Source organism: Camelus bactrianus, chromosome 3 (assembly GCF_048773025.1).
Source record: "Camelus bactrianus isolate YW-2024 breed Bactrian camel chromosome 3, ASM4877302v1, whole genome shotgun sequence".
Lineage (NCBI taxonomy): Eukaryota > Metazoa > Chordata > Mammalia > Artiodactyla > Camelidae > Camelus > Camelus bactrianus.
This window is the reverse complement of record NC_133541.1, coordinates 80,902,694-80,915,040: the sequence shown is the minus strand read 5'-3', so window position 1 is coordinate 80,915,040 and position 12,347 is coordinate 80,902,694. Positions and strand designations below refer to the sequence as shown.

The following is a 12,347-nucleotide window of genomic DNA, read 5'->3' as shown; positions in this document are numbered from 1 at the left end:
TCTAGTGCAGCACCTGTCACATCTTAAGTGTTCAATACGTATTGCTAAATGACTGAATAAATGAAAGAATTAGATTTTTGTCTAAGTCTCTGAACATTTCACATTTCTGACTCACTAATTTAAGATAGATATGCCTTCTTCCACAAAATGTATTTTTTTAAATTTAATAACATTGGCCCCCAAATTTTCCCCTGAGAAATTTTCCCCATTATTGATGTTTTATCTCTTAAAAAATTCCATTTCAAAATCCTACCATTTGTATTATTGAGGATAAATTTAGTTTTGTTTTCTCTGTAGAATGATGGCTGTCTTGGTACTTCAGGTGGAATTCGTCCTTTTCAGCTTCAAAACTGGAAGCAGAAAGTTAATCGGACTAAGAAGGCAGAATTCATACGCACGGCAGAAAAATTTAAAAATCAGTAAGTATAAGAACATTATCTTCAAGTAACATTACTAGCCATTTTATTATGGGCAATATAAAGTTAATTCTATTCCACCTATCCAAGCCACATTAAGTTAATGAAATTCTAATCACTAACTTTTCAAATATAAAACAGGAGAAAGGTGGGAATGTATGAAATAGACAAATGATAATAAACTATTTAATACAAAGTTAATTTTAAGTAGAGTTATTAAATTTTATTTATTTATTTTTACCACTTTGAATCAGTGTATTTCAAGGAAAACAATAGTTATTTTTTTAGATGACATATATCAAGTAGCAAATTGAATATATTTTCACTTACCAAGGTAAGCACTTGGTAAATATTTTTGAGTGAGTGAATAATTTTAATGAAAAGTCTGTACCCTTGAGTTATTTTTTTTAATGGCCTTTTAATTGGTGTCCCTTCCTTGGTCTCTGACCCTTTCAGTTCCATCCTGTAAATTTTGACTAGAATAATTGAGAAGTTGCCATTTATTTTAATTTTTAGTGTATATTATTTTTCTTTAAATAACCTGTGATATTTACTGAATGTTCAATGTTGTTAGTAGCACCATATGATACAACAAATATCATGAGTTACGATAAAAGTATTAGAACTCAGAGCACTCAACCCTAACCTGTATTTGAAGGCTTTATAAAATAAAGACTGCTTTTCATTTATACAGTATCAATCTGCTAAAGAACCAAGAGGAAAGGAACCTTTCATAAGAAATGGTCTCTAGGCCAGAATTAGTGGCAGTTGTCTGTTTAGAAATGCTACTGATAAAAAAGTGTACTGTTTGAATTTTGAAAAGTTATGCCATACTGTAGCTTTGTAAAACTGAATTCTCACTGCATTTGTATGATTCTCATATTTTTAATACTCAGCATTTGATAAAATACAAATTTTTTAAATATCCAAAATTCACTACCTTAGAATTGAACTCTAGGTTAGAAATTCTGGTTTATGTATTTTTTTTCTAGGTAGGATAACTCACCAAGCAGTTAATGTCCATATAAATAGCAAACGAGCAGATTATGCCAGTATAGATACCTTGCCGACTAGTATGTGTTGGTTTTATAGCTCTGATTAGGCTTTCCTCGTCTGTTACAAGGTTTTTGGAATAACTATTTGAAAGAGTATTAGAAAAATCTATTGGAAGAGTATTTCTATCCCATAATTCTCACTGAATGCAAAGGCAAAAACACAATTTCTAATATAATTGTTTTTTTCAGAATAGCATATACACTCACATAATTGAAAAATCAGTTCATATCAAAGGGTACACAGTGGAAGGTCTCTCTTTCACCCATGACCCCAGCCACCCACTTCCCCTCCCCTCAGATGACTACTGTTTTTAGTTTCTTGTTTATCCTTCCATAGATATTTGATGTGCTTACAAGGAAAGAAAAATACATATTCAGACTTTTCCTGTCTTATATAAATGGTGGCATACTATACACACTGTTCTGCATCTTATTTTATTTTGTTTTTTTAACTTGAGTATATCTTAGATACTAAGGGATTATTGATTTTGTCAGGTCTGATAATGACATTGGAATTATGTAAGTCAAATATCCATAATCTCTAGAGATGCACACTAAAGTGTGTTGGTGTGAAATTATGTAGATATAGTGGATTTACATTAGAATACTTAAGCAGAAAGAGAAAAGAAAAGATAGATGTACCAAGAGAGGTAAAATTGTTGAATCAGAGTGGTGTGCGGGGTATACATATGGAACTATATGAGGGGAGTCAGTTTACCATCCTCTACTTTGAGGTATGTCTGAGATTTTCATATAAAACTTTTGTTAAAAATAGAGTCTGTCTTGGAGATCTTTCCTTATCAGTACATCGTACACACTACCACTGCATTGTATTCCAGTGTATGAGTGTATCATAATCTATGCAACCTGCTCCTTTGTGACAGACATTTTCGTTATAGTCAAAGTTTTGTTAAAACAAATAAGGCTATAATTAATTGTAGTATCCACATAGGCTCACATCATTTTGCATATGTGTGAATTTATCTTTAGGAAAAATTCCTAGAAGTAGAAGTGCTGAGTCAAAGGTCTATGAATTTGCAAATGTGATGAATATTGTCCCCCATAGGCAATTTACAATTTTACCAACAATATATGGGAGGACCTATTTCCCCACAGTTTTATCATCAGAATATATTATTTAAACATTTGATTTTTTTTAGCCAATCTGATAGCTGTACAGTTCTATCATGGTGTAGCTTTAATTTGCATTTCTCATGTTACAAGCGAGGTTGAGCATCTTTTCCTATCTATGTGTGGCAATTTTTCTGCATTATTACGTTTTGAATGTCTTTGTACATGAATATTTCTAATCCAGGAATGGCAAAACATAACTTACTGTCGGAGCATATCCCATGTCCATGACAGACATTTCTATTTGATCATAGTAATTTCCCCACACCCTATCCAGAGACCAAATGGGCTTCCAAGTCCTCAGCACAGGACTCCAGTAGCCACCCACAATCCATTAGAGTTGACCTGGAGACTGAAATCTATTTGACGTCTCTTTTCTACCCAGTGTTGCTTCCTCTCCCAGACATACATCCAAGTTATGTTCCCTTTAGCCTTTGGGGCAGCCAGGTAGGTCCTGTGGCATGCTTTTCTGTTTATCCCAGTATGCCTTATATTAAAATTTTTTCTGTGTGTGGCAAGTGAAAAAGTTTTGGAAATTCTACCTTAGATAGTTGCCCCTCAGGTTGTATGAAATTAAGTCAACGGCCAGAGACACCTCACCACTTACTAAATTCAGGTTTAGTGGAGAAGTAGTCATACTAGTTTCCACCTTCTGGGAGAAAGAAAAAGGTGTTGAGAAAATAAATTTCTTTGTCCAATCAAAAAATTTTCTTAATGGTAATTGTTCTGTTTTACCCAGGGTTTCAAACTAACAATCAAACTCCTTCCTTACTGGTAGATGAATTAAAGCCAAAGAGCAAGGATGAGCCGAAGGAAATTTTGAAGTAAATGTAGACAATATCCCTTAAATATACAAAAGTCCTGTCTTCATAGATGGTTTGCCTTTGTAGTTTTAGTTGTATTAATATTAATAACTTGCATTTCCTTAGTGCATGTTACTTTATAAAGATCCCTCACATATAATTATCTCATATAATGTTAATCACAGCCCTGTTGGGTAGTGGAGAGCAGGTAGTCACATTTTAGCAATAAGAAGGTTCACACCTGGAGAGGTTAAATGTCTTGACTGATGTTACAAAGTTAACAATATCTTCTGTTGAAAGCAGCCATCAGCAGTGGTGACCATTTTCAGCCCACAGTGAGATTGAGTTGGAATCAATAGCCAAAGGTTTGTGTATTTTCAAAGCAAGTCTAGGATTGAATTTTCTTAAATTAACATTTTGTAATTTAAGTATCAATTCAAATTACTTGTGATTTTAGTTGAATTTAATACTTTTCTAACTACTCTTTTGACTCTTTAGCTTTATTGATCCAAGTAATTATATTTTGAGTCCTTAGATGAATTAATCCAAATATAAAGTATTGATTGTGTCTTCATATTTTAAATAATTAAAAATATACTGAAGTCATATTTTCTATTTGTTTCTTTCCCTAAAGAGTTATTAACATAGAAAAAGATAAACATAGTCATTTCTACAACCAAAAAAGTGACTTCAGAATGGAACACAGTATGCTGGAAGAACTGGAAAACAAATTGATGAACAGCAGGAAAACAGAAAGTAAGCTGAGTTCATGATGAACAAAATCTGTTGAGTGATATAAAGTTGTAGTTTTGCCCTGTGCTTTGTCTTTGTGCACTGACTGTTATATTCTCTATCAAGATACTTTCTAGTCGGTAAAGAGTTTGTTCTCTAGGGGTACATATTTATTCTTTGGGTCACTATTGAGTCATTCTAGCTGGCTTGTTTTTTGGCTTGTTTTCTGTGATTATGTCTTTCATTTTAATAGAAGAAAAAAGTGTTTTGTTTTTTGGTTGACAAATCAACGAATGCTATTAAAATTTTTTAAAGTAAAGGGAAGTGGACTCCTGGGCTCTCTGATCTTCATCACCATGGTCTTGCTAACTGAGGCCTGGACTAAATAAGCATCAACAGATTCAGAACCTGTACTTAGCAGTGGTATGAAGTGGTCAAGTTACATAATTATGTTAACCTTAGTTTGCTTTTCTGCGATACAAAACCTACCATTTCTACCTTAGGAGTGCTGCCTGTGCATCCGATTAGATAATATATAAGAACGTGCCTTATAGATTGTACAGCTAATATTTTCTGTTGTTTGTTATGAATATTAATCATTGTTAACAGTGTACTAAATGTTGACCTTAAAAAAGAATTCTGCTAGAATACCTTGTTTCTTTGTGAAGTAGCTTTTATATGTTGCAAAATCCTTATGTTATAATGAAAAACTTCTTAGCTTTGATTAAAAGAAAAATAATGGTTATCAACCAACTAAGCTTTATAAAATATTAAGACTTATTATATAGAGATTACACTGCTCATGGGACTTCCTTATAGCCATTTAAAAGAAATTCTTAGTAAGTTTTTTTCTTTCAGAATATAAGATTGCATGATTTTAAAAAATCATCTTTTGTCAGATAGTGGCAGGAATCATTCTCCCTTTTCTGTTGGAATGACAACAAGACCCAATAAATATACCAAATTTCCTGTTCTCCTCTTTAATTCATAGAGGAATCTAAACATCCCTTACTTAATATTTCTTAATTTCCCACAGTTCTTTAATAGACAACTGAGAGGTTGATCTGTCTCTCAAGCATGCCATTAAGTAGAGTGTCTCCATTCTGTGTATTTTAATTCATGTGATTGTCCCCTTTTTAAGGCAACTTTATTTTTATCTTTTTATTTCCCTTTGTTCTACAGTTTTGCCTCTCTTTATTCACATTTTGTGTTTATCTTATTTAGGAGAAGAAGGAATGCATTGTGTTAGTACAAGGGTATAGAAATTTTCCCTTCATATTACATATTACAGCTCAGAAGTACTAAATACCTATTTCTTACCTCAAATATCATGCCACAATTTTACCTTGCATTTATGTAATATTGTACTTGAATCATTTGCCTATAGTACAGAATGTCACTTTCCAATGAATAAATAAAAGATCATTTGCACTATAGTGGTATAACTGTAGCTGATCAAACTATGGGAAAAATAAAACAACAAAAAGCTTTCCTAATTACTTTACTAGGGAAGTTTCTTGACCTAGAGTTACAACAATGGGTAAGACCCTATAAAATACATTGGATTTATTTTCTACTTTTATGGAGCTCTTGAATTTTAATAAAAAATAGAACAAACCAAAGTCACATAGGCGTATTTGAGGTTTGTTTTGAATATTAGCACTGGCTTCAGGCTTAAAGGTAAACTTTTTTTAAAAATTGCTGTTAAGGACTTTTGAACGGAGCCTTTTGGTGCTTCATGTTCATTTATGGCAAAGTTGCAAAAAACGAAGGAGGGGTGCATAAATAAAATACCCAAAATGAAAAAATAATATTGCTATTATTATTATTATTATAGGAATATGTATATCAGTGTGAGCATATGATTTTAGCCTATTAATTTAAGTAAATTTTAAAGTAATGTTATTACTTCAGAAAGAAAATATGAAAGAAGAATCCAGTGTTTCCTGCTGCTGATAGAGAACATCTGAAAGTCTTTGAGACTCTCCTCTGTTATTCAGGCTTTTACTGTGGGCCTAATACTTTACTTCAGGCTGGTCCTTTAGTTGAGCTTGGCAACTGGTAGCAGAGATACCAGTAAATGGCACCTAAGACATCTCCTCGAGGCCATGACTGTGACACCGGCGGGTATCGCCAGCCCCTGTCTTAGAGGCTGTGGTTAGATTAAGTTAATTCTCACTAGAAAGTTTGTCAGTATTCATAGAATTAATATTGGTTAGACAGTTTCAATATTCCAGCAATAGTTGATATCAGAATCTATGTGCATAAGGGGGAGAGTATAGCTCAAGTGGTAGAGCACCTGCTTAGCATGCATGAGGTCCTGGGTTCAATCCCCAGTATGTCCTCTAAAAATAAACAAACAAACCTAATTACCTACCCCCCAAAATAAAAAAAAATTTTTTTTAAATCTATGTCCATAAATTACAACAAGTTAATTTAACACTTATAAATAACAATCTTTGGTTCATTATTTAATTGCTCTTTGTTATCATTTACTAAGTGATGGTGATCAGTCTTGTGTGAAGAATCCTGAATTGGTAAACACATTTATTACAGAATTATTTTAAAATACATACTTTCTTCCTTACAGGAGCAAAAATCCAGCAACAATTGGCCAAAATACACAACAATGTAAAGAAACTTCAGCATCAGTTAAAAGATGTGAAGCCTACACCTGACTGTAAGTAAATTTGGATTTTATATTCTTTCTTATATATTAGTATTTTCTATTATTCATTAGAAAAATTTATACTTTTCTAATAAATTTTTCTTTTTGGCATTAATGGAGGAGCTAAGCCCTCCTTTGTGGTTAGGGATTAAGAAGGATACTTTGGAAAACTGTAATATCTGATGTTTATGTATTTTTTTAATCTTTAAAATTCCATCAAATCCCTACAAATTATGAAATAGAACAGATATTAGTGTCACATATAGGTTGAAGATGTGGTATGGAAAGATTCAGATTTAGCTAATGAAAAGGAAAACAGACTGATTTCTTGATTCTTAGCCTAGTATTTTCCCATCATTTGCTTTTTGGAATTATTGCCTTCCACAGGCATTTCAGATACCTAAGGGAACGACTAAACTAAATAGTATTGGGGCAAATTCTAGTCATTTGTAAAAAGCAAAATTCTGTCCTTCCTTCCTTGCTCATACCAACATTCATTCCTGAGAGATCAGAACAAACAGTAAAATGCTGAAGATGTGTGGACTTAAGAATCAGACAGATGTTGGGACAAATTCTTGAACTATAAGGTTAGTGATTTTAGGAAAGTTACTTGATCTCTGCGCTTTCATTTTGTCAGCTCTAAAATGGAGATTATCATAGGCCCTAACTCATGGTTAGGGGGATGAAGTGAGACAGTGCACATAAAGCTCTTGTGTAACTAACAAAGGAAGCAGTGAAGAGTAGTCAACGTGAATATTATAATTACTATTCATTAAGTTAATTCATCAACCCATAAAAATTTTAGAAGAGAACATAGGTTAACATTTTTATAATTGTGTCATAATTTATAAGAATGACAAAGATAGGAAACCGTAAAGAAAGAAGTAGACATAATTGGCTTAAAAAAACCTCAAACCCGTAAGTAAAGTTGAAATACAAATTAGGAAAACATTAGCAATATGTATGTAACTTAAAAAGCTAATATCCATGATGTATAAAGTGCGTACAAATTAGAACAACAAAGTAACCTAATAGAAAAATGGGCAAAGATTGTAAGGTGCATGTTATGGCAAAAGCAATACAAAACACATGTGAAAAAATACTCAGGCTTATTAATTTTTATAAAAATGTCAAATTAATGATGATAAATTTTTGGGTATCATTTTAGAAATGCTTAGAATTCTGTACATGGGAAAGAGCACTTTCAGGAACTGTAAGTTGGTAGAGCCTCTCTGATGGACAAGGTGACAGTGTCTAGCATACTGTCAAGTGGGCATACTTTTTTATTTAGCATTTCAAGTTAATTATCCTCTAAAAATATTCATTCAAGTACAGCATTGCATCTTTTTAAAAGTTCATCATTTGGAGAATTAATTAAATCAATTAGAGTAGCATTAGACCATGAAATACTATGGAGTCATAAGAAGAATAATGAACTAGTCATATGTACATTGATATGGAGAGTTAACTGCAACATTTTGTTAAAGAAAAAGTGCAAGTCACAAACCAGTATGTGTAGTATAAAACATTTTTTTGGAAAAAATAATATTTAAGATATGTGTACATAGGAAAAGATCTGTAATCAAAACAATTGCGGTTATAAAAACTCACTATTTAACAGCACATTTTTTCTTATCCTTTAGTCTAAGAAATGTTTTAATTTAAGGGAACATTCCCGTTTTTTTCCTAATGTTTAATTGTTGGTCATAATGAAATATGACATAATTTTTCTATTTTTTTTTTTTTTTACAGTTGTGGAAAAGCTCAGAGAAATGATGGAAGAAATTGAAAATGCAATTAACACTTTTAAGGAAGAGCAGAGGTTGATGTAAGTTTTAAACTTATTTTAACATAAAATTATTTACCTGTATTTTTCAGTAACTCTCTACTAGGTTATTATATATAAACTATTTTGTTATGTATTTAATACTAGTCTTAACACAAAGGCAATGTAACAGCTCTCTTCTTTTGTTTTAGGTTTTAGACTGCTTTTCCTGTTTAAAGTGAATTTTCATTTATATTTGGCCACTAAAAATCCCAAATGAGAACTTGAAAGTTCGTTTTTTTCTCTGAGGAAACTCTTTTAAGGCTTAGATTTTATAAATGTTAATAATGTTAAGTGGAGAAGATGACATGAAATGAGTCAGGAATAATAAAATTTGAGTCAAAAATGAACAGTTAATATGGATTGGTTTGTAAATTACCATTCAAACTTTATTTTTAAAATTTTAGCTATGAAGAGCTTGTTAAAGAAGAGAAAACAACTAATAATGAGTTGAGTGCCATATCAAGAAAAATTGACACATGGGCTTTAGGTAATTCAGAAACAGAGAAAGCTTTCAGAGCAATGTCAAGCAAAGTTCCTGTAGACAAAGTAACCCCAAGTACTCTTCCAGAAGAAGTGGTAGATTTTGAAAAATTCCTTCAGCAATCAGGAGGGCGACAAGGAGGCTGGGATGATTATGATCACCAGAACTTTGTAAAGGTGAGAAACAAGCATAAAGGGAAGCCAGCATTTATGGGAGAAGTTCTAGAACACCTTCCTGGAAGAACACAGGATGAAGTTCAACAGCACGAAAAGTGGTATCAAAAATTTCTGGCCCTAGAAGAAAGAAAAAAAGAGGTAATAATAATTATCATAGCTATCATTTGTTGTACGTTTGTGTTCTAGGACTGTGCTAAACTCTTTAACGTGTGTTACTAACTGTACAACAACCCCATGAGGTTTTGTGTTTTTTTTCAGTATTGAAGTTTTCCTTTTTTTAATTTAAAAAAAAAATTTTAAGATTTTTTTTATTGAGTTATAGTCATTTTACAATGTTACACTTTTTCTTCCACCATAAGAGGGTGAAACAGTCTTTGAGAAGTTAAGTAATTTTGGTGGAACTACAGTTGGACATCTTTAAGCCCAAACATATCTACCCCAAGAAATAATACAGTGGGTCAGAAAACTTCTGCCTGTGCAACACTTCCTCTCTGCCCACTGGAGGTGTAGGAAATTCACATCTACTCAGGCTTTTGGTAAAAGTCATCTTACTAGCAAAGCCCACATTGTTTCCAACAGAAAATAAAGAGACAGTAGGAAAAACTCCTTTGACTCAGAAGTTTCTTTGAGTTTTGAAACTTCAGCCTCATTGCTTATTTTAAAAGACTCAAAATTTTGGCCATTCCAGAGAAGAAAGTAACTCTTTTATTGTAGCAAATACCTTAAAAAGCTTCATTTTCACAAAAATATTATTCTGGCTCTAATTTAGAGCAGGATTTCTCAATGTTGGCATTGTTGACTATTTGGGCTGATAATTTTTTGCTGTAGGGGCTGTCCTGTGCATTGTAAGATGGTTGGCAGGATCCTTGGCCTCCACCCACGAGATGCTAGTAGCACCCCCTTAATTGTGATTATCAAAAATATGTACAGACATTGCCAGATGTCCCCTGGAGGGCAAGAATTACCCCATGTTGATAACCAGGAGTTTAGATAGTCTAAGTCTGAGTCACTTTTTTGTAGCCTTCGCTTAGATAAACTTCAACTCAGTTGGTTTAACCAGAAAGGTATGACAGTTCACCAAACATACCTAAGGAGCATTAAAGAAATACTTGATTCCATGTGTAGTCTAAAGTTTTAGGGGAAGTAGCTGGTGTTTGTTCTTGTTGCTATTGTTTTTCTACAAAATAAGCTGAATGTTCAGAAGGTTGACTTTTGAAACTTTAAGAAAAATTTTTGAAATGTTAAGTCATTTTTAAAAACTCAAAATATCAAGCTATTAAGAATTATTTGGGCTTCTTTCCTAGGATACTGAAAATGTGGGGTCCATGGACCAAGCGAGGTGGTCTGTGGACCAGCAAAATCAGCACTTTTTAGACTTTAGCAGGCCCCAACCCCAGAACTAATCCAAATTCTGGAGATAGGGCCCTGAAATCTGTGTTTAAACAAGTCCCCTAGGTTATTCTGTTAACAGGCTAAAAGTTTGAGGTCCACCTCTCTAGGGAAAAAGAAGACACAGTGCTTCTTGTAATAAAGGTAAACTACTGGATTCCAGCTTTCTCTTCTTGTTCCCACCACTCTGTTTCCTGATAACTGATGATTGACTGGATGTAGCAGGGGGTGGGAGGGGGTGTGACAGGGGAGGTGCCATTTACTGAAGTAGGACATGCTGGAGGGGAAGAGGGAAGTTTGGGGGGAAAGCATCAGGAATGCAGTTTTAAATCTGTTGAGTTTAAAATGTGGAGTAGGAAATTTACCATTTTTATCTCCCACTTTCTTAAATATATCCTGTGTTTTTCCTAAATGAACATACTTATTTTCAGACATGCCATGACCTCTCTGGCCCAAGGACCCTTGCTTATCTCGTTCTTGCTTTCCGGAACCTCCATTCTTTCTTTCCCCCTCCACTGCCAGCCTGCCCAAATCTGCCCAGATCAGATGCTACTTCTTTCTTATCTACTAAAACATAAACAGGCCCCTCAGAATCTCCCTAGCACTTTGTTTCTACATCTTGTGTGATGTGCAATGGCATATTCTATATTATAATATTTATGGACATACCTTATCTCACCTGGAGCAGAGCTGCTCAGAGCTGGCCCACAGAGTGGATGTCAGTTTGCAAACTATTTCTGGTCTTCAGTGAGATAATGTGATCACACCAGAATCAGCTACCGAGTAAACACACTGTTTAGTTCAGGTGACTGTTTTTTCACAGAAAATTTTCTCATTGAAGGAAGCAGTACATTGATTTACATTCTGGCATGAATTCCTGACATGGTGGACCAGTACCTTGAAAAGCACCATACTAGACGGCGTTCAGTATTGTTTCAATCATCTGTAGTTCCTATCACATTGTGTTGCATATAGTACACATACCATAAGGATTTATTTAATGAAAATGAATGATATACCGTAAGGAAAGATAAGGAAATGATTTCCCAACTTGAGGGAAAAGTAATTCAGTGGATGTGTCCTGTATGGCATAGAGAAGCCTGCTAGACTTGTAAATAATCTTTATATACTCATATATGAAGATACGAAGCTATTTTACTTTTTCTTTTTTTCACACTTATGAAGCACTATGTGCCAGGCACTGACTCATTTCATCTTCACAACACTATTCGAGAATTGCTACTTTCCACTTACGGATGAGCAAAATGGGGACAAAGACATTTAGTGACTCATCCGAGGTCACACCTGGTAAATGGCAAGGCCAGAATTTGGTCCCAAATACCTGGCTTCAGAGCAGTGTGCTCTCAACTACCCCACTTTCAATTCTTCTGATATTTGACCAGAAGTAGGTGACTCAGAAGGGATTCTAAGCCTAGAAGGAGGATTTGGAAACATGAAATGATCAGAGGAAAGGAGTATTTCCTCAGAACACAAATGAAGGCAGTAAAGGAGAGGAGGCTACTTCATGAGGTGAAGTCCTTGTGTACCTTGGGATTAAGAGAGGAAGAGAAAGGCCAAAGGAATAAACTATTATGCAGTGTTTTAAAAGATATATTAAATATTTTGCAAACAGAAGTGGAAAAAATTCCTTTGGTTAAAAAAAACACT

At 33.7% G+C, this 12,347-nt stretch overlaps 1 protein-coding gene across 10 annotated transcripts in view; it reads left to right on the top strand.

Annotated features, from left to right (window-relative positions):
- Positions 1-12,347, top strand: part of CCDC112 (coiled-coil domain containing 112) — a 231,899-nt gene that overhangs the window by 215,600 nt on the left and 3,952 nt on the right. For 9 of the 10 annotated variants that reach the window (XM_074360489.1, XM_074360490.1, XM_074360492.1 and 6 more), the window contains 5 exons: positions 298-419; positions 4,040-4,161; positions 6,728-6,817; positions 8,558-8,633; positions 9,038-9,428. In XM_074360489.1, the coding sequence (XP_074216590.1) occupies positions 298-419; positions 4,040-4,161; positions 6,728-6,817; positions 8,558-8,633; positions 9,038-9,428 (801 nt within the window). Of the gene's footprint in view, positions 1-297; positions 420-3,644; positions 3,771-4,039; positions 4,162-6,727; positions 6,818-8,557; positions 8,634-9,037; positions 9,429-12,347 lie in introns of those variants that run through there. The other variant, XM_074360496.1, reaches the window with a different exon arrangement.